This window comes from Lithobates pipiens, unplaced genomic scaffold, assembly GCF_037356315.1.
Source record: "Lithobates pipiens isolate NorthernLeopardFrog02 unplaced genomic scaffold, aLitPip1_a1.2 Scaffold_28, whole genome shotgun sequence".
In the NCBI taxonomy this organism is placed as follows: Eukaryota; Metazoa; Chordata; class Amphibia; order Anura; family Ranidae; genus Lithobates; species Lithobates pipiens.
The window spans coordinates 17,769,920-17,795,066 of NW_027507789.1; the positions used below are offsets into that span (position 1 = coordinate 17,769,920).

General features: G+C 44.7%; 1 protein-coding gene across 1 annotated transcript in view; it reads right to left on the reverse strand.

The window, feature by feature from the left end:
• LOC143935146 (myosin-3-like) overlaps window positions 1-25,147 on the reverse strand; it is a 74,054-nt gene that overhangs the window by 3,771 nt on the left and 45,136 nt on the right. The window contains exons 26-36 of the mRNA XM_077458792.1: window positions 23,473-23,862; window positions 15,583-15,709; window positions 11,917-12,035; window positions 11,013-11,209; window positions 8,085-8,268; window positions 7,562-7,727; window positions 6,716-6,840; window positions 6,300-6,608; window positions 5,276-5,479; window positions 1,488-1,613; window positions 1,179-1,349 (exon numbers count right to left, since the gene is read on the reverse strand). Coding sequence (XP_077314918.1) covers window positions 1,179-1,349; window positions 1,488-1,613; window positions 5,276-5,479; window positions 6,300-6,608; window positions 6,716-6,840; window positions 7,562-7,727; window positions 8,085-8,268; window positions 11,013-11,209; window positions 11,917-12,035; window positions 15,583-15,709; window positions 23,473-23,862 — 2,118 coding nt within the window. The remainder of the gene's footprint in view (window positions 1-1,178; window positions 1,350-1,487; window positions 1,614-5,275; window positions 5,480-6,299; window positions 6,609-6,715; window positions 6,841-7,561; window positions 7,728-8,084; window positions 8,269-11,012; window positions 11,210-11,916; window positions 12,036-15,582; window positions 15,710-23,472; window positions 23,863-25,147) is intronic.

The window sequence follows — 25,147 nt, forward strand, 5'->3', positions numbered from 1 at the left end:
GTTGAATACCTATGTGTAAACTTCTGAGACTTTCAAGAAAGTCTTTGGCGTAGTGGTGAGGATAATGTCTGTGGCTCATAAAAAGGATCATTGTAAGAAGACAAGAGTTGCCTGCAGAGGCATAACAAGAACCTTCAGGGCCCTGATGCAAGAAACTATGGAGGGCCCCCTGGCTCCCAGCCGGTGCCCTTCCCACTGATCCCGGCGCCCTTTTACTCTCATCGTGGGACACTTTATTACAGTTCCGCAGTGGGCGCCCTTCCTGCTGTCTTTGGGTCCCCCCACAGTGGCGGAACACCAGGGCCCAGTCGCAAGTGCGACCTTTGTGACCCATGCAGTTCCGCCACTGGTGTCAGTCTTTTTTTTTATTTTATTTTTTGTTTTACCATTTTATTTATTTCTATATTTTACAATTTTATTTTTATTATATATAATATATTATTATATTATGTACAGTATATTTTAGGGCCCCGTTGGGGGGGCTTTGGGGAAATGTCAGGGGTCAAGGGACAGACTTCTGATGTTTCCCCTTTGAGCCAGAGAAAGGAGATTGAGAACACCTCAAATCTCCATTTCTGCACCCTCAGCAGCTCAGAATGAATGAACAGGAATAGCTCTGTACAGAGCTTCCCGTTCATTCATAAACTGAAGCATATGAAGCATAGTAAGCACAGTACCGATCACTGGTTCTATTCATTAAGACAAGTTAGGGGCCAGACACATTTACCAGCTCCTTCGCTGCTCACCATCCTGACAGTATCCCCCGCAGCAGACGGCAAGAGGTGGGGAGGGGAAACCTGGCAGCACTGCGGGGGGGGGGGGGGGGCAGGGGAGCACACAGGGGCCCTGGACAGCAGTGATAGGGGAGCGGCATGTGGAGCAACCTATGCCCTCCATTTCCTTCCTACAGCCGCTTAATGTCTGCAAGAGTAAGAGGAGGAGTGGGCATTCAGCGGTTGCATGGGGGTAATGGTTCCTCTACATGCTGCCACTCCCATCCAGGTGTACAGGGGGACCAGACTGGACTCCTGAAGCATGGGGCCAGGGTCGCAAAGGCGACCCTGCAACCCCCTGTAATTTACGCCCCTAGTTGCCTGGACCTCTGAAATGGATTTGCCTTACTAAACTTAAGAAGGTTTGTATTGTGTAAGTTATTTCAAAATCGGGAAGAGACTCACCCTGGCCTCCAGTTTCTGGAGCTGCTTTTTTCCTCCTTTCAGGGCCAACTGCTCCGCTTCTTCTAGACGAAGCTGAAGGTCCTTCACAGTTTGATCTAGGTTCTTCTTCATCCTTTCCAGGTGAGCGCTGGTATCCTGCTCCTTCTTCAGCTCCTCCGCCATCATGGCAGCCTAGAAATCAGAAGACACCAGAACTTCCACCATTAAAACTGAAAGCAATTATTCAATGTCATGTTACGTTATACCTGTTTATATAGCTCTTTCAGGCTCATGAACATTTATTGGTTAGTGTTAAAATCAAACTCTTACATCAGTAATGGCCCTCTTGGCCTTTTCCTCAGCATTGTGAGCCTCCTTGGTGATGTCCTCAATCTCTCCTTGAAGCTGTGACACATCACTCTCCAGCTTCCTCTTGGTGTTGATAAGGCTTGTGTTCTATTGGAATAAGAAAGGGTTCTAATGAATGTTTTATTATCCAATATAACCCTAAATTGAACAATTTAGCCAAGTAACTGAAATTAGTTTGATTTTTGGTACCCATGTGACCATCTTACTATGTCCTTGTAAGCTACCAGTTAGTTTAAGGAATGTTTTGTTCTACTGCATATTGTATTCGTCATGTAGCTCACAACGTAAGAACGTAGTTCCTAATAGGTCCCATCACCGGTCACAGTCAGATCCCAGCAGGGGTGACCGGAGATGGTGTTCTGAATAATAGATTCATCGCCGTACAGCCTATATCTTTATAATTTTGTTTTCACTACTGTTTCTACTTTATAATGATGAGACATTTATAAACCTAACAATATTACCCGACCCACATATATCTTTCTCCCTATTTGGAGGGTATGACCATTTGTTCTTTTAACCGACTTATATTGACATGCTTCAGCACCTATTTTATTTTATTTATTTTTTTTATTTTTTTTATTTTTTTTTTTTATTTCATTTACTTCTTCGGCTCTATACTATATTTAGTCAGTTATACATATACATTGTAAGTCTACCTATCAACTATGTTTATGTACTACATACACTGATTGTTTATTTACCGTGTAACCAATGTTTGTAGATACTTGGTAAAACTTTAATAAAAATTTTTGGAAAAAAAAAAAAAAAAAAAGAACGTGGTTCTAGAGTTATACAGCTGGATATTTCAGAAAATGTTTTTCGAGCTATGTAAGTCAGCAAAGCATCGAAATATTTGTTGCAATGTGGCAGATTTGGCCCTTGATGGTTCTAATATGTTCTCAGTCAGGCCGCGTACACACGCGGGGACTGTTCGCCCAACTTTGTCCGTCAAACAGTTTCGGCAAACAGTCCGCTCAAAATTAGCATGGACGGACATGGCCACACACGACGGACGAACAGTTTGCTGAAACCGTGCGCGATGACGTGAACGGCACGTACGACGGGATGAAAAATACGACGTCCTATACACTGCATTATAACTTTCGGCGTGAAAATCCTTTCTGAGCATGCGCGCAACTTTGTTTGACGAACAAGCCTACACACGCGGGGACTGTCCGCTGAAACAAGGTTTCAGCGGACAGTTTTTCGGAATTTCCGAAAAACCTTGTTCAGCGGACTGTTCGCTAAAACTGTCCGCTGAAAGCCCACACACGAGCGGACTGTCCGCTGAAACTTGGTTTCAGCGGACAGTTTCAGCGAACAGTCCCCGCGTGTGTACGCGGCCTCAGAGTTATACTATCTAATTCAGCACAATGGTTGACGTGACTATAACATTTCAGATAAGCCAGGAGCAAGAAAAAAGTGCAATGCCGGGTTAAGTGCACATGGAATTTCCTCTTATGGTGCTCTGCAGTAGCCTCTGCACTAAAATCTATATATCGGTTCTTCAAAGCTAGAGCTAGGTTTACTCTGCATGAAGCCACAAAGCGCCTTAAAGACCCAAATCTTGAATGCGTAAGGCCATTGTGGGCTCTCTCTTCCCTGCCCCCTTCCCCATACCCCTTCCCCCTCCCCCCCTTACCTCCCCTCTCCTCCCCTCTCCTCTCCTCTCCTCTTGCTATCTAGCTTTCCCTTCTACCACTTTGTTCCTCTCTCTTTTCTCCTCTCTCTCTCTTTTTATCTTCTTTATGTTATTAATTAAATTTTGCCTCATGTAGTAACCCATGAGTATTTTTCACTACTGTGGCCTCATGGATCGGAGAGCAGGCCGACTTCCCTACTCTCCAAGCTCCCCATCAGGGACCGGCTGTGGCTGATAGTCTATAGCCGTCTCCCCGTAAATGTACTCCTGTTACTGTTCCTGCTTGCATTTGCCTCATGATGGTTACTGTTTTATTGTTTTTACTTGAAATGTTTCAATAAAAAATATTTTCAACACTAAATAAAATTTTTCCATTTTGGAGAAAAAAAATCATTTTATGTTAAAAAATGTACACTGTTTATGGGATCCCCATGTCTCTTACAGTTAGCACATGTGGAAGAGTTGGACTATTGGGAGCTGTGTGTTACATCTACTATTTAGAATGTCACATCTATCAATGGAAGGGTGCGGCACAGACAATACATCTTCCACCGACTTCCAATAATCTTACAGCCAGGTAAAAACAGGTGTGGTCTAGGGTAATTTAATAAGCAATTTGCATAATATCAGCCCTCCCAGATTCAGAAACAGAGAGAAAATATCATATACTGTAGATGCTCCACGATTGGACATTTGAGGAAAATATTGGTTTTGAGAGATATGTATTCACAAAATTATAAAATCCTCCTCTAATGCCGCGTACACACGGTCGAACTGTTTGACGTACTTAGTCCGTTGAAACACATTTCAGCGGACAATCCGCTCGTGTGTGGGCTTCAGCGGAATTTTTTAGCGTGCAGTCCGGAGTACTAAGAATTTCGGTTTTTCCAAAAATCTGTCCGTCGTACTTTGGTTTCAGCGGAGAATACGGTCGTCAGTATGCTAGTTCGACGGACTAAGAATGGCGCATGCCCAGAAAGGATTTACACGGCGGAAGGGTGCTTTGCTGTGTCTTGGACTTCCTATTTCTAGTCCCGTCGTACGTGCTGTACACTTCATCGCACAAGCTTTCGACGGACTGTTTGTGTATCCGTGTGTGGTCAAGTCCGTTCAGTGGAAACTACGACGGATTGTCCGTCGGATTGTATGACGGACTAAGTACGCCATACAATCCGCTCGTGTGTACGTGGCATTAGTCCAATCAGCAGCTCTTTGTAATAAGGTTCATCACCCCCAAGTGTGAGTACCAGTCTGCCGGCCCAGGCTGTCAAATAAGTGTAGGTAGTTACACTCCAGGTTCCCCATGTCCTCTTCTTACATCTAATCACCATCTGTTGGGTACTCTGAAGGCTAATAGCGGCTGGAACAGAAACCGGGGCACCCACAGGCAATTGAGGCACTTATGTAATTACCTCGGGATGGGCCCAATTCCTTCAGAATTTAATGGATCTACCTTGTTTGGCCATTGGCTGGGAAGGTAGAGAGTCAGCGGTGTCTGTGCCCCCTGGCAGTGGACACCCTAGTGGTGCTCTTAGTAACACTTGGGTGTGGGACCCCACAGTGTAAAAAGGCACAAGGTCACAGCACCAAAACCTTTTTTTCTGCAATGCGCCTTTTAGGGTTAGGTCTTTTGTTACCAGGCCTCAGGGCCTAGCCAGTGCACATTACACAGTCACTTTTTACATTTGTTTATTTTTCTCCGCGTTTTGTCACTTTCACTTTTGTGTGTGTTTTTTTTCTCACAGGTTGGAGGGTGTGAATCCTCGGATGTATGGCCCTCAGGTTCCTTCCCCCCCTAAACCTGGGTGGAGGTCTCTCTTTTTCGGAGAGACCCTCGACCTAGTCAGTGGTCGGCTTTGGCTGGTCACAAGGAGAGGGGACCGCCAGGCCTTCTGGCTAGGCAGACCATGTCGTACCCAACATTGCTGCCAGGAGCCTTGCACCCCGGTAGATCAAGAAGAGGTCCTACCCCTTCGGGGGTGGACAAAGCAAACCTTTAAGTGCACTTTTTTGTACACTTTTTTTGTTTTTTATTTTCCAACACCGCCGCCGATTTAAAAAAAAAAATCGAATTACCATCTGAATGTTTTCTTTCCAGCCCTACCTGAGAATGCAGCAATTGGACACGCTCAGTGGCATCTAGAAGCTCTTGTTCCGCCACCTTCCGGGACCTCTCGGTCTGTTCTAGAGCTGCTCTCAACTCCTCGACTTCTGCCACCATCAAGTTATTTCTGCGTTCAACTATGGCGAGCTGCTCCTTCAGATCTTCTTGTCCGCGAAGAGCATCATCAAGGTGGATCTGAGTGTCCTAAGAAAGGAAGAGCAGACAGAATGTTTGCTTTGTAGTTCACACTCTATGTTTAGTGCTTCTGGCACACTGATGGCTGAGAGAACTTTAATTGCTTGCCTAAAATTTTTTTGGCATTTGCAAGGGAATGAGAGTTCTAACTTGAGTAATCCTTATGTATCAAAGTGTGTACACACTTATCTAGGATCTTAAATAGGATTGTAAACTGGCATTTGTTATCCTGAGATGGTCTGTTATCATGGCATGGCCTGTGCATTAAAATGTTTCCTGGAGTTACATTAAAGAGCAATATTGGTCATTAACTATAAGTAGCCACTTATGTGGTTTAAACAGATTTAGGATGTAGACTACAGTAAGCCAACACATTGCAGACACAGAAATGATCAAACCTTCTGTTGGCGAAAAGATTTGCCGCCAATCAATCTAGTCATTAAAAATTTTTAAAAAATAGCTCACCCAGCACATTTTATGAGAGATTTGCACCTGTTTTACATGTGTTCTGTATAGAGGAGAGCTGAAGATCTTCTGTATCTTAAATCTGCATTTGTTCTGTGGCAAAAGAACATCCAGTGCTGGGCAGTTGTGTACGAACATTCCAGTCATTTGTTCGGTCATTAAGTGTCAGAAGGACAAATCATGTTATACCGTCAGACAGTGTTCACTTCACCTATATACTTCACTATCTGTTGTCTGGGCCCCAAACTCCACCATTTAAGAAAAAGTTGGAGGTGAAAAAAAACCTGTAAAACACTCTTCTGCCCTTCATAGACATACCAAATTCTTCTGGGCTTAGCCCATACTCATTAATCAAATCAAGTACCTTAAGTTGCCCTTGGACGTTGCGCAAGTATTTTTGAGCCTCTGCAGCAATGCGGTTGGAATGACTCAGTTGGATCTCCATCTCATTGAGGTCGCCTTCCATCTTCTTTTTGATTCTGATTGCCTCATTCCTGCTCCTTATCTCAGAGTCCAAGGCCGTCTGCATGGTTTCCATTGATCTCTGGTAATTCCTCTTCAGCTGGTCAATCTCTTCATCTTTCTCAGCAATCTTTCTGTCAATGTCAGCTTTTACTTGGGTCAGTTCCAGCTGGATACGAAGGATCTTGGCCTCCTCATACTCCAGTGATGCCTATAGAGGGTAATTAGGAGGAACATGTACAAATTTGAAATGGAGGGGAATCAGATGGTTAGCCTGGTGCATAGACAGGTTTTGGGTATTTCATTAGAAAATTATACCTCAGCTTCTTCCAGAGATGCTTGCATTTCGCTCTTCTCCATCTCCACCTGCTTCTTGGCTTTTTCCAGCTCATGGATAGTCTTCCCACTGGTGGCAACTTGTTCCGTCAAGTCTGTGATCTCCTCTGAAACATAGCACAGTCTAGACAGTGTAGAGCTCATAAATAGGCAGGCATGTACTGGCCATTGGAACTACCGGGAGTTTCCCGGTGGGCCGATGGCTCAGTGGGCCACTCTGATGTAAGGGGGCTGGTGATGGGCCACTCTGATGTAAGGGGGTGCTAATGGGACACTCTGATGTAAGGGGGTGCTGATGGGACACTCTGATGTAAGGGGGTGCTGATGGGACACTCTGACGTAAGGGGGTGCTGATGGGACACTCTGATGTAAGGGAGTGCTGATGGGACACTCAAAATGTAAGTGGGCCGGTCTGGATGAAGTCCAGGGCCAAATTTCTGTCCCAGTCCAGCCCTGTAAATAGGTAATGAGGAGAGATCACGAAAACCAACAGGCCAGCAAGAGGGTGAAACCTGGTTACAGTGAGTTGTGCTGCTTTAATAAATATGAAAAATAATTGGTCATCTGTCACAGAAATTTAAAAATTACGTTTGTCCAGTGGCTACATAACACAATATTACTAAACTAAAGCCAAGCCAAGTGTTTTCGGTCAAACAAAAAAAAATGGTGGCAAACTTAAAGACATTCTCAAAGAAAAGGTTTAACCTCCTGTTTCTAATTTTTGGCACATACAGAGATATAGCAGATCAAGGTCCAGATCAAGGCTCAAATTAAACTGAAGCAGCTCCTTTCCAGTGTTAATGTTTTCTATCATTGGCTAAAACTTACGTTGAAGGTTCTTGTTCTCCCGCTTAATGGTCTCCAGTTGGTCTAAAGTCTCCTCATAGGAATTCTTCATCTTGAACAGCTCGGTGCTCAGAGATCTTGACTCTTTAAGGGAAGACTCAAGCTCCGACTGGGACTCCTCATACTTCTGCCTCCACTCAGCCAAGATCTAATGAAAGAAAGAAAGACAATTCAAATGTTTTTTTTTTCAGTTTTGTAATTATGTATTTCATCCTCCATTTTTCCCACAGGAGATCTAGATGACATTGTATCCCCATTTATGACCATAGTATTGGACTGTGAAAATGTAAAACATCGGGAGCTCCAAATATCCCTAGTACCTTCCACCCCTGATATTATGGGATACCTGGCTATTACTGGCCACAAGAGGATGCCATAAAGGGTCAACTGTAACCTCCTGCGAGATGGCCATGGGTTAGATATAAAGGGCGCTCTGAAAAATACTATCTCAACCATCCCAAAATGCTTTTTGCCCAACGCCTCTTCTCCAACCTTTTCTAGTCACCTTGTCAAAGTTCTTCTGTTTCTTGTCCAGGGCAGCTGCCACTGAATTAGCCCTCTCCACGTCAATCATCAAGTCCTCTACCTCTGCCTGTAGCCTTTGTTTGGTCTTCTCTAGAGAGGCACACTTTGAATTTACTGCCTCAATATGTTCTTCAGCCTCCTGAAGGCGCTGGGCCAGCTTCTTCCTGTGACAGAAAACAACAGTCATAGTTACTAGCCCAGGTCACCGATCGACTGATGGACACACTGCACAGCCCAGAGCAGAGCTGAAGCACCAACAAAAAAAATTTGCGCTAAATAGGCAACTCAGTAAAGATGGTTTTATCAGAACACTAATGCTCTGTGAATCGCAGACACACAATTAAGAATAACTGGTTTACTTTTCTTATGGTAGTTCAGCCAGAGGGTTACATGGTGGATTGGTCACAGGCTTCTCACTCACTGCTGACCCTTAGGTGTGTAAATTTAGTTTTTGGCTGAGCTGTAAACAGATTTGATTGTATATTTGGTTCTGTTCTAAACTTGTGCATCTCTCACTGCTGCCAGCAGGTGTCACTGGTACCACAAGACGTTATGAGAATTACAACTAGGTTGAGCTGTAATGAACATTCTTTTTCCGGAAAAGCAGCCCAGTAGGAAATTTTTGGCTGCTGTGCATTCCGGGGAGGGGTATTTATTGTACAGAGGCCATGTGCTCTCAGTCAGTTCATTACCTCGGACCCTCCTGGCCCGAGGGTGTATTGCTATAAGTTCTGCAAGTAGGCCTAGAAGCCAGTCTACTACCTTTCTCAAGTTCTCATTAAAGCCCGCTCTCTGTATCTGGAGGTACTTCTTGGCTCCCAGTAGACCCAGGGGGGAGCTACAGGTAAATGGTCACATTGCATCATCAGCACATTTAACCAACAAAGGGGTATGACTTCCCTTTTTACTACTTCAAACACAGCAACATTACATGCTATCATTGGCTGAAGCAGTAATTCCACAACTCTTATGAGCTGATGCAAATAATTTCATGCAGATTATATAACAGAACCTTTCTCCAACTTTTTACTCCAGAGGAACACTTGAAATCATTTTCCAGTCTCAGGGAACCCTTGCCAAAAATCAATTCTTTGGTGGTCAGTGGGAAAAATGCCCCTTACGATGGTGGCTAGTGGATAGAATGCCCCTTTTTAGTGGTGGTCCAAGTGCCACCCTTACAGACAGCTAAAAAGATCATTGGGTTTATAGTTAGTCGGGTTTTGAAAAAGAGGCAAGCCCATCTAGTTCAACCAACAGAAAAAAAATAGAATCAATAAAATAAATAGAATACATAAAGCGAAGGTTGGCTTGGGTCCCTGAACTGTGCAGCACAATCAAATAAGAGGTCACTCAGCCACAGCTCAAGGTACCTTTGGCAATGCCTGGAGGAACCCCAAGGATCCCCCGAACCCTGGTTGAGAATGGCTGATCTAATATGTGTTTAGTGTTTCGAAGGTTGATGTTTGGACACATTCCAGAAGCTAAACATCACACTTTAGTTGATCAAGGAGGGAACTGTGTTCATTGCAGCTGTCAGATCACTAGTTGATTTATTTTTATTGAATCCTGAATTAAATATCCACCCTGATGTCTTTTGATGTGGCTTATTCAGTATATTTTATCTCTAGAACCCCTCTGCAATATGTATATGGGTATCTCTAAATGTTATAAATAATTTTACAATAAGTCTGTTTAACCGCTTGAGATCCGCGCTATAGCCGAATGACGGCTACAGCGCGGACCTGCTTTGCCGGGATTACGTCTATTGACATCGTCCCGTGCACGAGCGGCCTGCGCGCCCCCTGAGGGGCACACGCGGCGCGTTCTGTGATCAGCGAGTCTATGAGACTCGCCTGATCACGGATCGAAGCAAGGGGTCGATCCCGACCCCTTACCACGTGATCAGCTGTCAGCCAATGACAGCTGATCATGTGATCACAACAGAGCCGGTACTCGGCTATTTTCCTCCTCGCGCCGACAGCGCGAGGAGAGAAAAAAAAGCCGATCACCGGCGGCCGTGAGTACACTCCCGATCACGGCCAAGTCATCAGTGCCCACCTGCCCCCTGCCAGTTAAACATACATATAGTAAAAGTGCCACCCATCAGTACCACTCCTTAGTGCCCATAGTGCCACCCATTAGTGCCCATAGTGCCACCCATCAGTGCCCATAGTGCCACCTATCAGTGCCCACAGTGCCACCTATCAGTGCCCACAATCTGCCTCAACAACAGTGCTGCACCTCATATGCCACATATCCGTGCCCATCAGTGTCATCTACCAGTGCCCAGCAGTGCCGCCCATCAGTGTCCAGCAGTGCCACCTATCAGAGCCACCTATCAGTGCCCATCAGTCCCATCTATCAGTGGTACCTATCCGTGCCACCCATCCGTGCCACCCATCTGTGCCACCCATCCGTGCCATCTTATCTGTGCCCATCTTTGCCCATCAGTGCCGCCTTATCTGTGCCCATCAGTGCTGCCTTATCTGTGCCTATCAGTACCGCATTATCTGTGCCTATCGGTGCCACCTTAACCGTGCCTATCAGTGCCCACCAGTACAGCCTATCAGTGCCCACCAGTGCAGCCTATCAGTGCCCACCAGTGCCGCCTCATCAGCGCATTTCAACGAAGGAGAAAAATTACCTGTTGCTAAATTTTATAACAAACTATTAAACATGATTTATTTTTATTTTTTTGCAAATAAAACTCCCAGCTGTAATTAAATACCACCAAAAGAAAGCTCTATTTGTGGGGAAAAAATGATAAAAATTTCATTTGGGTACAGTGTTGTATGACCGCGCAATTGTCATTCAAAGTGCATCAGCGCTGAAAGCTGAAAATTGGTCTGGGCAGGAGGGGGGTTTAAGTGCCCGGTGAGCAAGTGGTTAAATAGTAGCTTTCACTTACTTGGCATCTTCCAGCTCTTCTGTGCGCTGAATAGCGTCCGTTTCGTATTTCGTCCTCCATTGAGCCACTTCACCATTAGCCTTGGATAGCGATCGCTGTAGTTCTGCCTTGGCCTCCTGCTCCTCCTCATACTGCTCTCTGAGAAGGTCACAGTCATGGCGGGAGGACTGCAAGCTGTGAGCCAAAGCGTTCTTTGCCTTAGAAGTAAATAAAAGGCAACATTAGAATGAGAGTGAAAATCTGGTGAAAATATGGTTGCCACCTTTCCTTCAAGTCAAACCCGAACACTTCAGCGTTGCACGGCAATTTTTTTTCATAGTATGCATAGATAAACAATGCATAGATGTTGCTATTAAATAACATTTCTAATCATATGAAGTTAATCACAAGAGTCCCCCTTTACATCAGAGTCCACAGAGTCCCCCTTTACATCAGAGTCCACAGAGTCCCCCTTTACATCATAGTTCACAGAGTTCCCCTTTACATCATAGTTCACAGAGTTCCCCTTTTACAATCTGCAGAGCTCCCCTTTTACATCTGAACTCACAGAGTTCTTTTTCACTGTAAGGGGGGACTCTGCAGACTCTAATGTAAGGGAGAACTCTGGACACTATAATATAATTGATGCTATGGTGTACGAAGAGGACTCTGATGTAAAGGGGGAACACTGTGGCCTCTGGTGTAAAGGGGAGCTCTGATATAATGAGTGCTCGAGAACCCTGATTTACCTTAGCGTACTAACTTAGAGGCAGGAGAGAGAAGGGCGGGGGGACAACTTAGTCTGGTCTAAATAATGTGTCCGGGTCTCAGACAGTCTGAAACCCGGACGCATGATTCCAAACCCGAACAGGTGGCAACCCTAGGTGAAAGAGACATGAAGTTGCAGTCTAAGGCCTGATCTTACCTTCACCTCTTCCTCCATCATCCTCTTCAGTTCCTCAGTCTGCTGGGTGAAGGCTTGTTTGGATCTGGAAAGCTGTGAGACCAGAGTCTCCCTCTCCTCCAACTGACGAGACAACTCCCCTGTATTCATATTTACACAGATAAATACGTAACATTAACTCATATTTTACAGTCTGCATGCTGAACAGTTACACAGGAACATGCACGGTGGGGAGACGGTTGGTAGCCAACTAACATATCAGTTCGCCAATCTCTATATAGCACTTTTGCAGTAAATATAATTACTTTTTTCCCATTTCATCCACTCCCCCCTCATGGCGTTAACAGTGTTAGCCCTTGTACACACGGTCGGAGATTCCGACGGAATGTGTCCTATCGGACCGTTTTGTCGGATAATCCGACTGTGTGTGGTATGCATCGGACTGTTTCTGTCGGAATATCCGTCAAACCCAATTTTCCAACTTGTTGGAAATATTTTCCGACAAACTGGTCCGATAGGACATACTCCGATCATGTGTAAAGAATTCCGATCGGACAAAGTGCCACGCATGCTCAGATCAAATTCCTACACCAAAGCTATTGGCTACTAGCCTGAACGTAGTCCCGTCGTAATGAAATAACGTCATTACGTTCTGAACGATCGGATTTTCCGACAACTTGGTCCGACCGTGTGTATGCAACAGTTTCGGACACAATCCGTCAGACAAAATCCGTCGGAGAAAATCCGACGGATTTGGTTGGCACTATGTCCGACCGTGTGTACAGGGGCTTACAGCCTCCACTGTTTTGGAGTGTGTCTGTGGGAATCTGTATGCATTTGTGCGGTCAGGTAAAGATGTTAGATGAGAAGACCTGTTTCACATTTGGCATTCCAATTCATTCCAAATGTGTTTAGTAGGGCTGAGGTCAGGGCTCTGTGAAGGCCACTTGATTTCCTCCAACCAAACTGGTCAAACCGTGGCCGGAGCTGGCTTTGTGCACAGGTGTACAGTCATGCAGGAACAAAAAGGGCATTCCACAAACTGTTTGCACAAGGTTGAAAACACACAATTGTCTAAAAAATGTTGTATACTGAACAGTGCCCTACAAACACCTGAACTCAGTAATTTGGAGTGGATCCACATACTTTTGACCATGTAGTTTATGTTAACCCATACTTGATGTTACCCTATTAACCCCCCTGGCGGTATGATTATTTCAGATTTTAGGTGCCGAAAGCGGTACAATTATTTTGCATGGAAATTTGGCGTTTTATATTGTAGTTCTAATGCCGCGTACACACGATCAGATTGTCCGGCGTACCTAGTCCGCCGAAACGCATTTCAGCGGACAATTCGATCGTGTGTGGGCTTCAGCGGACTTTTCCAGCGTAAAGTCCGGCGGACTTAGAAAGTAGTTTTTCACTCCAATCTTTCCGCCTTGGACTTGGGTTTCAGCGGACAATACGTTCGTCGGTATGCTAGTCCGGCGGACTAAGAATGACGCATGCTCAGAAGCAAGTACGAAAAAAAGGAAGCTATTGGCTACTGGCTATTGAACTTCCTTTTTCTAGTCCCGTTGTACGTGCTGTACGTCATCACGCTAGCAAACGCCGGACTTTCTGTGTGTCCGTGTGTGGCCAAGTCCGTTCGGTAGAAAGTCCGCCGGACTATCCGCCGGATTGTTTGCCGGACTAAGTACGCCGGACAATTCGCTCGTGTGTACGCGGCATTAGGAATAACTCACTTAAATCTGTCCAAACCAGAGTCTAGCAGACATCCCGGGTATGATAAAGTTTGAAAAATTAAATCATAAATTATAATATAATAAATAACTATAAATAAATATACTAAATAATAATATAACAATAATAAAAATTATTCAATAATGTAATCAAATCAAAAACACTGAAATTTGCTCAGTTGCAGAATTGTCACTGTCATTACTTTTCAGTATTTGATGACGGATCTCCCCACAAATCGCTATCCCTCAATTCTGCGAGTGATTCTAATTTATTATCGCTGTTTTCTAGCTGGTCTAAAACCACTTTTGATGTAAAGGGACAGTTTTGGTTGCTATGGACAATCTCCAGGGAGAAAGAACAGTTTTTATAATATAAAACTGCATGCAGGACACTGGGCAGACCACTAGGGACAAAGGGGATGTGAAATAATTACATACAGCAATGTAATCTGTAAGATTACATGATACTGTATGTAATGTGTGTGTTTTTCTTTTTGAATTTGGCGCCGTTCTCCGTCCCTGTGCGTCGCAACGCTCGCAGGGAACGGAGCTCGGCTCCGTGATAGATCGAGCGGAGGACGGCTCACTCGTACAGCGGGGGGACATCGCTGGGTCCAGGGGACAAGGTAAGTAAGCTCTCCCTGGATTCAGCGATGTGGTCCCGAGTCCGGCTCTGGCTTACCGCTTTTGGTACAAAATTTTCACCCCGAGTCAGACTCGGGAATACTGCTAGGGGGGTTGATGAAGTGTTACTTTGGAATCAGGTAGGGATTTAAAATGATAAAACCCATGTAGAGTTTTGAAGCTCTTATAAAACATCTGTATTGTACATTGGCTGAGGGTAGAGGATGGAACGTTTTCTAGCTTGAAGTTTGAAGCTCCAAAACACTGGAGGAGAAAAAAATCTATTATTCTCTATGGAGATGGCACACATTTTCACTTTTAGACAAATGCCTAAAGCTCAAAAAAGTTCTTGAACTTTTTTTGTAGCTGGAATCAGGCAGATTTTAGTGTTTTTGGCATGTTTTTATTACTATAGAAATTAATGGAAATGCCTTTTGCCCGTTTTGCCGTGTGTTATTGCATGAAAAGATGTAAAAAAAAAAAAAAGTAATAATATAAGAATAAATAAATGTAAAATAAATACACAAGTAACTAAAATTCATAATAAATAAATAAATAAACAATGTGTAATAATACATAAATAATAATTAACCCTTAACCTTAAAAAATATGAAATACATTAATATTATTAATAACAATAATAATAAAAATAATAATAAAAAATAATATAAAATTATTCATTTTGTGTTAGGGTTAGGGTGTTTAGTTATTTATTATTATTACTTGGTATTCATTCATTGAATTTATGATTATTTTTATTTGTGTATTCAGTTTACCTTTAGTTATCAATTTATTATTATAATTATTATTATTATTCGTAGTAGTAGTAGTAGTAGTAATATTAACACCCTAACCCTGACAAAAAATAAATAATAAATAACCCTAACCCTAACTAACCTTAACTCTATTCCCTTACAATAATGAAAAAAATATAATAATATTAAATTAATATAATAATTAAAAAAGAGATAAAAGCCCATGGAAAGGCTAACAAAAGCTTAAAAACATAGCAACAAATGATGCAACAGATGATGTTTTCTCTATTGGCTAATAAAAAAACGCTGTATAAAAACGCGCCAAGATCGTGCATAAAAACACGCAAATACACAGTAAAAATGCTCAAAGACGCTACTCTCAGGTGTGGATGCAATCTAGCACCCTAACTCTGAATCAATAACACCCTATCTCTAAAACGCTAACTCTTAACCTTAACCTTTTCAGTTCAGTATTCTTGTTTAGGTCAGACAGGCCAGAAGAAGGTGCCCCCCCCCCCTCATCACAGGCCTTATACCTGTAATTAATTCACATTAATGACACCCACCGGTTTCGGTCTGAAGGCGAGCTCTCTGCAAGGTCAGCTCTGCTATGGTCCTTTGGTTCTCCTCTGCCTTGGACTTGAATTCACTGAGATGGTCCTCCAGAGTACGACACATCTTCTCCAAGTTGGCCTGAAGTTTTAGGCAAAATTAAAATTTCTTAGACACACATTTAATAATAAATAACACCCTACACCAGGGGTCCCCAAAGTATGGCCCTCCAGTTGTTCAGGAACTACAATTTCCATCATGCCTAGTCATGCCTGTGAATGTCAGAGTTGTACAATGTCTCATGGGATATGTAGTTTCGCAACAGCTGGAGGGCCGTAGTTTGGGGATCTCTGCCCTACACCATCACTTAGACCAACTTCATAAAGAATGGAGAATTACACAATGCCGAAAACTGTACTTGCTAAACAAAACATTCTGCATACAATATTTATCACCACCTGGTTTTGCATGTCACTGCATATAGTCTCATCATGCATTATTTACAAAAAACAAGTTAAAAAGAGTCACATAAGCAAACGTAAAAGGGATGGACAGCTTACATAAAAAATATTTCTCCTGCTGAAACACACGGATAATACCCCCAACATAGATAGGACCCTTCAGATATGACAAAGATTTTATTGTGTATCTCAACTTTTTATGGTTGAGATCAAAGTGAGTTGCTAGTTGCTACCCACCCAGACGATCCAATGTGATAGACTAGGCTGACCATTGCATCTTACCAACTTAGCACAGGTAGGATTTTGGTTGGTCAAAATCTTTAAACACTCATAACGGTGTCAAGTAATAAGTTATGAATCCAAAAGTAAAGGTAAGGGTTTCAGCTGTTGTGCAGGGAGACCAAACATGGACGCTTCACGCCTAGCAAAACCACTACTATAATAAAATACCCATATTCCACATGGGAATAAAGCTCTTGTATGAAGTTTTATAATTGTGCACTGCACAGGATGGGAGTTATGAGTTATTACATTTTACAGAATCTTCAAAGATGAAAATATACATATTTGTCAGGTTTTCTGTGAGAACGAACTTTGGAGTTAATTGACCCCCACTGTGAAGGTATACAAATTAAACATTTGGCCTTCCTTTGACACCGTACTAGTAAAAAGTTATGTATGTTCCAAATAAACTCTGCCCTGACTGGATCACAACAGAGCTGTACTATGATTTTTTTTTTAAATTTATGAAAATAAGATCTAGGCCTGCTCACTCTTCACTAGATCATGATAGGCTAGAACTGACTGAACAGCAACCTTCTGTGAGGGGAGAAGGTTGATTCCTTTTTGGAGAAACTAAGATACGTCATGATAAAAATGATTGAATTCTATTTATCAAAGTGTCCAAAAATAGGATTTTTATAACAGCTTACCTGTAAAATTATTTTCTTGGAGTACATCACAGGACACAGAGCCTCAGTATTCACTGATGGGGGTTATATAAGCACCACTAGGTGATGGACACTGGCACACCCTAGACAGGAAGTTTAGCCCCCTATATAACCCCTCCCCTAACTGGGAGTACCTCTGTTTTGTAGCAAAGCGATACGAGTGTAATACATATCCCCAAAAAGAGGGGCGGGAGTTCTGTGTCCTGTGATGTACTCCAAGAAAAGGATTTTACAGGTAAGCTGTTATAAAAATCCTATTTTCTTTATCGTACATCACAGGACACAGAGCCTTAGTATTCACTGATGGGATGTCCCAGAGCAATGCCACCTGAGGGGAGGGGACACAAACAGTAGAGAGCCATCAGACCTGAGGACCCTGTACTGCAGCCTGCAGTACACTGCGCTTGAAAGTGATATCCTTATGCCTTTTCACGTCCACCTGATAGAATTTGGTGAATGTATGGACTGAAGACCAAGTTGCGGCCTTACAGATCTGAGCCATGGAGGCCTGGTGATGCACTGCCCAAGAAGCACTAACAGCCCTGGTGGATTTGAACAGATGGAACTTTCCCCTTTAAATCATAGTTTTGAAAAATTACCTGTCGAATCCATTTAGCAATGGTGAATTTTGATGCTGCCTGTCCTATCTTAGGACCTTCAAGCAACACGAACAAAACATCCATTTTGCGAACCTGAGCAGTCGCTTCCAAATAAGCTTTGACCGCTCTCACTACATCCAGAGAATGTAGCGACTTTTCTTCCTTAGAACAGGGATCTGGTAAGAATGAAGGCAGAACAATATCCTGGTTTAAATGAAAATTTTAAACCACCTTCGGAAGAAAACTAGGACGAGGACGTAAAACCACTCTATCATTATGAACAATTAAATATGGCTCTTTACAAGAAAGAGCCACCAATTCTGATACCCTTCTTGCAGAAGAAATGGCTACCAGAAAGACTAGCTTCCTTGTCAACAGGACTAAGGGAATATGTCATATCGGCTCAAAAGGCTGTTTCTGTAAAGCCGACAGAACTAAATTCAAGTCCCAGGAGTTCAGGGGGCTCTAACCGGTGGATTAAGGCGCATTGCCCCCTGAATAAATCTTCGGACCAAAAAAAGGGGAAGCAAGCGGGTGTTGAAACAATACTGACAAGGCCGAGACCTGGCCCTCGATAGTACTCAAGACCAATTTCATCTATAACCCCATTTGCAGAAAGGCAAGGATTCTCCCTATGACATACTTCCTGGGATGCCAACCCCTGGATTCACACAAGGAGATATAAGCCTTCCAGACTCTATAATAAATGACTCTGGAAGCTGGCTTCCTTGCATTAATCAAGGTAGAAGTTACTGGGCCTGAAAGCCCACGACTCGTTAGAATGTGGGTTTCAATAGCCAAACCGTTAAATTTAGCTTTTGTAAGGTAGGATGGAACACTGGTCCCTGCTATAGCAGGTCTGGACGTAGTGGTAGGGTCCATGGAGACCCTACCGCCATATTTACTATCTCTGCATACCAATATCTTCGGGGCCACGCTGGGGCCACTAGAAGCACGACTTCTTTTCCTGCTAGATCCTGTGAAGAAGCCGTGGTAGCAGCAGAATAGCAGGGAACGCATAAATCAGTGAGAACTGACGCCATGGAATCACCAACACATCCGTCCCGCATGCAAGTGGATCCCTTGTTCTTGACACAAAGTTGTCAATCTTTTTGTTGAACCTAGACGCAAACAGATCTACATCCGGGATCCCCCATCTTTGACATATGGCCTGGAAGAGACCATTCCCCTGGGAACAACTGCTGGCGACTTAAGTAGTCTGCCTGCCAGTTCTCTACCCCTGGAATGAAGACTGCCGATATGCACGGCACATGCTTCTCTGCCCAGATTAGGATCTGGTTTACCTCTTTCTGGGCAGCGTGACTCTTGGTACCCCCTTTGTGATTTTCGGATTAGATTCTGACAGGACAACCCTGCAATTTGAATGTCTAGGCTTTTAGGGCCAGGCACGCTGCCCGAATCTCCAGAATATTGATGGGTAAGGTCTTCTCAATCCTGGACCATTTCCATTGGACAGTCGGCTCTTCCAGAACGGCTCCCCAGCCCGAAAGGCTGGCATCTGTTGTTACCACCTTCCAGGTGACTGGTAGAAAGTATTTCCCTTTCTGCAGATTCTCGGGTACCAACCACCAACTGAGACTTTGGCGTACTATTGGAGATAAGTGCATTGGAAAATCCAGGGCCTGGACCTTCTTGTTCCAAGCAGAAAGGATACTGTTTTGCAACAGTCTTGAATGAAATTGGGCAACCGCTTTGAACGAAGCCACCATCTTTCCCAATAATCTCATACAAAGGTGAATAGAAGGACTCGTCTTTGCCCTGACTAGTTGAACCAGCACCTTTATTGTGCTGATTTTTGCCTGGGGTAAAGCCACCCTTTCTTGGGTTGTATCTATGATCAGACCCAAGTACTCTAGCCTTCTTACTGGTATTAAAGAAGTGTAGTTGACTGTAGTGACCAAGCTTTGGTTTAAACGGGCTACCGACCGGTCTGTTAAGAGCAGCTCGTCCAGGTACGCAATAAGCGTTATACCTTGGGCCCTTTGTGAACACCCGAGGTGCAGTAGCTAGACCAAAGGGCAAAGCTACAAACTGAAAATAACAATTTTCCACTTCCAAACGCAGATATTTCTGATGAGTGGGAAAAATAGGTACATGCAGGTAAGCATCTTTGATGTCTATTGATGCCAGAAGTTCTCCTCCTTGTAGGATGGCGGCTACAGATCAGATTGATTCCATGTAAAAAGATTGAATCTTTAGAAACCAATTTAGATCCTTGAGATCCAGGATGGGTCTGACATCTCCATTTGGCTTTGGCACCGTGAATAGGTTTAAATAAAAGCTCAACCCCCGCTCTTGCATGGGAACTGCCATGATTACTTTTTGCAACAAAAGTTGATCCAACACTTGGAAGAGAGACTTCTTTTTCTCTGGATCTTTGGGGACAAAATTTGATCTGAGGAGACAGGAACTCTCTGAACTCTAGTTTGTAACCTAGAATTATTGTGGAGATCACCCATCTGTCCTGAAATTCCTCCTGCCAGACCCTTGGGAACTGTAGCAGTCTTCCCCCCACTCGAACGAGCGGGGGCGCCCCTAAAGAGATTGTCATGGTTATGCAGTAATCTTCTTCTGTTTGCTTACCTCTCCTCATGTGTTCAGACTAAGAGGCCAGACACTTCCACCTGGTGGTTTTTATAACCTCTCCTCTAAGCATGGCTCCACCCCAAGCCCTATCAGGGAACCCTATATTAACCTGTGCACTGCAAGCCAGCGGTGCTGATCAACCATTGTGTATTCATTGTGTGTTTGGCTTCCTGTTTCCTGCTTGCTGTGTGCTCTACGTTTGTCTCTGTTACCGACCTTGGCGTGTTCTCAGTGATTCCTGTCTGCTTGTGACCTTGACCTTTTGGCATGTCCCTGACCATCCCTGTCTGCCTGTGACCCTGAACCTTTGGTGTGTACTCTGTTGTTCCTGTCTGCCAGTTGCCCTGACCTCTGCCTTATCCCCTTACTATCCTTGTCATTCCAGCCTGCTGCTTCCTTCTCCTGTAGTCTACTGTGAGCGTGAGCTGTGAGACCCTAGGGGCCGCGACCTGGAGCCAGACTGCAGTGAAGTCCATCCTCACCACTAGAGGCTCTGGTGAACACCTGCTGGCTCATATGCCGCGTACACACGGGCGGATTGTATGGCGTACTTAGTCCGTCGAAAACACATTTCAGCGGACAATCCACTCGTGTGTGGGCTTCAGCGGACTTTTTCAGCGTGCAGTCCGGAGTACTAAGTATTTCGGTTTTTTCGAAATTCTGTCCGTCGTACTTTGGTTTCAGCGGACAATACGGTCGTCAGTATGCTAGTTCGACGGACTAAGAATGGCGCATGCCCAGAAAGGATTTACACGGCGGAAGGGTGCTTTGCTGTGTCTTGGACTTCCTATTTCTAGTCCCGTCGTACGTGCTGTACACGTCATCGCGCAAGCTTTCGACGGACTGTTTGTGTATCCGTGTGTGGTCAAGTCCGTTCAGTGGAAAGTACGACGGACTGTCCGTCGGATTGTATGACGGACTAAGTACGCCATACAATCCGCTCGTGTGTATGCGGCATTAGACTCCGCGCCCTGGGGAATCTATGCTCTAGCTCCCACTGGGATCTGTGTTAGTGATCCTGTAGACCAGGGATATGCAATTAGAGGACCTCCAGCTGTTGCCAAACTACAAGTCCCATCATGCCTCTGCCTCTGGCTGTCATGCTTGTGGCTCTAAGGGTCTTGCTATGCCTCATGGGAATTGTAGTTCTGCAACAGCTGGAGGTCCGCTAATTGCATATCCCTGCTGTAGACCTTTGTCCTGAATCTCCCTGGGTACAATCCACAGCAGTCAGTCCTAAGGTCCACTACCTAGCGTTGCACTTCCAACTCCTATGGAGTGCATCTGTCACCTGGTCTCAGGTGACCTGACAGAGATCTTAGTGTTCTGTCTTGTAGACTTTCTCACCCAGGATTTCTTTTGTCCTTGAGGTTGACTCTGAGTTTTACCTCCTGAATCTGATGGCGGAGGCCGTCGCGACTGCCTGGAGGCTGATTCCCTAGGTGCTGGAGAAAGAGTCCTTTTAAACGAAGGACGTTTACTTTGTTTCTTAACTGGCAAAAGGGTACTTTTCCCACTTGATATCCTCTGTATATATTTTTCCAAGTCCTCCCCAAACAACCTTTCACCGCGAAAAGGAAAACCTGCCAGGAGCTTTTTGCATGGAGTTTCGGCTGACCAATTTTTCAGCCACAAGACTCTACGCATATGTACCAGCCCAAGCGTAAGACGAGAGGTCTGAAGGATAGAATCTCTGATTGCATCAACCGCAAAACAGCTCGGCTAATTCCTGGGCCTGCTGTTCAGGGAAGACTTTGATCACCTGTTTCAAGTGATCTCTTAAGGACTGGCAAACCCCAATTGCCACCATTGCAGGTTGAGCTACTGAGCCTGCCAAGGCAAAAACATTTTTCAACAGAAATTCCATCTTTTTATCAGATGGATCTCTAAGCATTTGAGCGTTGTCAACCGGACAAGTCAAATTTTTGTTCACAGAGGAGATAGCGGCGTCAATTGCTGGTATACCCCACATCTTTGTGAATTTTTCCTCCATAGGATAAATAGTTGAGAACCTTTTAGGAGGGAAACATTTTTTATCTGGGTGATCCCACTCATAATATATAAGCTTTTCCAGCAGGGAATGAACAGGAAAAGTATGTGCAGCTTGAGGAGGCTTATGTGAACCCAAGCTAGATGTGGGTCTTTCAAGTGGCTCAGATACGAGTAACCTAAATGTGGAGCGGACCGTTTCATTAAGAGATTGCACCAGCAATCTTTCAGCTTGGGACCAACACCTAAGACACTGGCGAAAAAACGGAGGTAGTCCCAGTTAGGGGTGGAGTTATATAGGGGGCTAAACTTCCTGTCTAGGGTGTGCCAGTGTCCATCACCTAGTGGTGCCTATATAACCCCCATCAGTGAATACTGAGGCTCTGTGTCCTGTGATGTACGATAAAGAAAGATGAGATTTTAATACCTTATTTCCAATAATATTCTCATTTATTTTTTGATAATGTGTTAGATCAATGTTCTCCAAACTGCGGCCAGTGGGCCAAAGGTGTCCCTTTGTTTGCCTTTACCTGGCCCTTGGGGCACCATTCCATCCACTAACACCAATGACAGGGCACCATTCCTCCCACTGACACCAATGATAGGGCATCATTCCTCCCACAGACAGCAATGATGAGGCACCATTCCTTCCAATGACACCAGTGATGGGGCACCATTCCACCCAATGACACTAATGATGGGGCACCATTCCTCCCACAGACATCAATAATGGGGCACCATTCCTCCCACTGACACCAATGATAGGGCACCATTCCTCCCACAGACAGCAATGATGAGGCACCATTCCTTCCAATGACACCAGTGATGGGGCACCATTCCACCCAATGGCACTAATGATGGGGCACCATTCCTCCCACAGACATCAATAATGGGGCACCATTCCTCCCACAGACACCAATCTTGAGGCACCATTCCCCCCACAGACACCAATAATGGGGCACCAATCCTCCCACAGACACCCCAGATGGGGCACCATTCCCCCTGCAGATAATAATGATGGGGCATTATTCCTCCAACTAAAACCAATGATATTTCATTGTTTACTCCCACTGACACTGGGGCATTTTCTACTCCCAATGGCCACAATCCAACCCCCCTAAAGCTTGAAGGACAGTAAACTGGCCCTTTGTTTTGTTGGAGAATCCTGCACTAGAGGAATAATGGAAAGCAGACATTGTTTCAGTAAGGACATCATTCACTTTTGAGGACACTTTAATAAGTAGGGCACATGGTAACGTAAGAGGACTAGCCTGCCGCTCACATTTCAAGTGACCAACCTTGGACTTGGTGACGTTCTCAAGGTTGCCATTGATGTCGTCAATCTCCATCCTCATCTCACTCTTCTCCTTCTCCATCTTCTGCTTTACCCTCTGCAGGTTGTCAATCTGTTCCCCGAATTCGGCAGCATTATCTGCTTGCTTTTTGCGTAAAGCCGCCACCATGGCCTCATGCTGGAGGGATATCTCCTCCAGGTCCCGGCGCATCTTCTGAAACTCCATCTCCCTCTTCTTATTGACCTCAATCTGTGTGGATGTGACTCCCCCAGCTTCCTCTAGCCTCTCGCTGATCTCCTCCAGCTCCCTTGACAAATCAGATCTCTGCTTCTCCGCCTTGGCCCGGGTCGCTTTCTCAGATTCTATCTCCTCTTCCAGCTCCTCAATTCGAGCCTGTCATTTAAATAACCATTTTGAACATCAGAACTACAATCAGTTACAGAACAAATAAACTAGAAATATAAGAGGGTATAATGGAGAATGACCCTTTATTACAGATATTTCTGTTAAAGCTATGTTATTAAAGAGGAAGTAAACCCTGATGGGTTTACTTCCTCTTTCATTCCCTGCAAAGGCAAAGCATAATGGACTACTATGCATCGCATAGTAGCCCATTATGTGTCACTTACCTGACACAGGAGCCAGCGATGTCACCGCTGTCCCCTGTAGTCCGGCGCATCCATCTTTTCGGTGGGGTCTCGCAGCTCCGCCGCTGTCATTCGGCGGAGCCGCGATGACGTCACTCCCGCGCATGCGCACGGGAGCCGACACGCGCGGCAGCTCCATTATTGGAAATGCCGCACTTAGTGCGCCTGCGCGCCGCTGTCTACGGCGCATGCGCCGTAGACAGCGGTGCCTGTCTTCGGGCAAATATCTCCTTAACCGTATAGGTTTAGGAGATATTTCTTGGACCTACAGGTAAGCCTTAATCTAGGCTTACCTGTAGGTCAAAGTGGTTTGTAAGGGTTTACAACCACTTTAAGCTGTTGTTTTGTTTTGTCAGCCAGGGCTGTGTAGATTAGGGGTGCGCAACATTTGAAGAGTAAGGATCAATTAAGTCATTTGGTAACCGGTCACGGGCCACAATGAACTATGGGGTTTTACCACCCCCCAAACTACGCATGTACACAAGCCCTCTATTAGGCTGCTTTCATACTGATGCACTTCAGTTTACCGGCATCGTGGGTGCAGCAAATTGCACCCATGGCTTTCCTGTGGGTTAGCTGTGGTGCACTTTCAGAAAGTGCACTAAACCCACAGCATATAATAGAAGTCTATGGCTCGCTCAGTGCAGCTAACCAACAGGAAAGCCACAGGTGCACTTGAGGATCAGTGTGAAAGCAGCCTAATAACACTTTCTTTATAAGTGCTAATATGCCCATTGAAAAAGTGCAGTGTATGTGGTGTTTAATACACTGACCTTTTCATCTTCCAGCTTTTGCTGGCATCGCTCTCCAGGCTGCTTGAAAGATATCAGATGAAGTGCACTTGGTATCACTCCGCCTGGGACAGGAGCCGACGCTACAGAGCAAGCATCAGCTTATGCAGCTCTTGCTCCATCTGCAGCTGCCTGCTTCCTTCCCTGCCGGCGCCAGCTCCAAGCACTCTGATGCTCTGGGATGGCTGATCGTGATCTGGTTTTGCCACCCCCACCATCCCATGGGCATGCCCTTTCCGG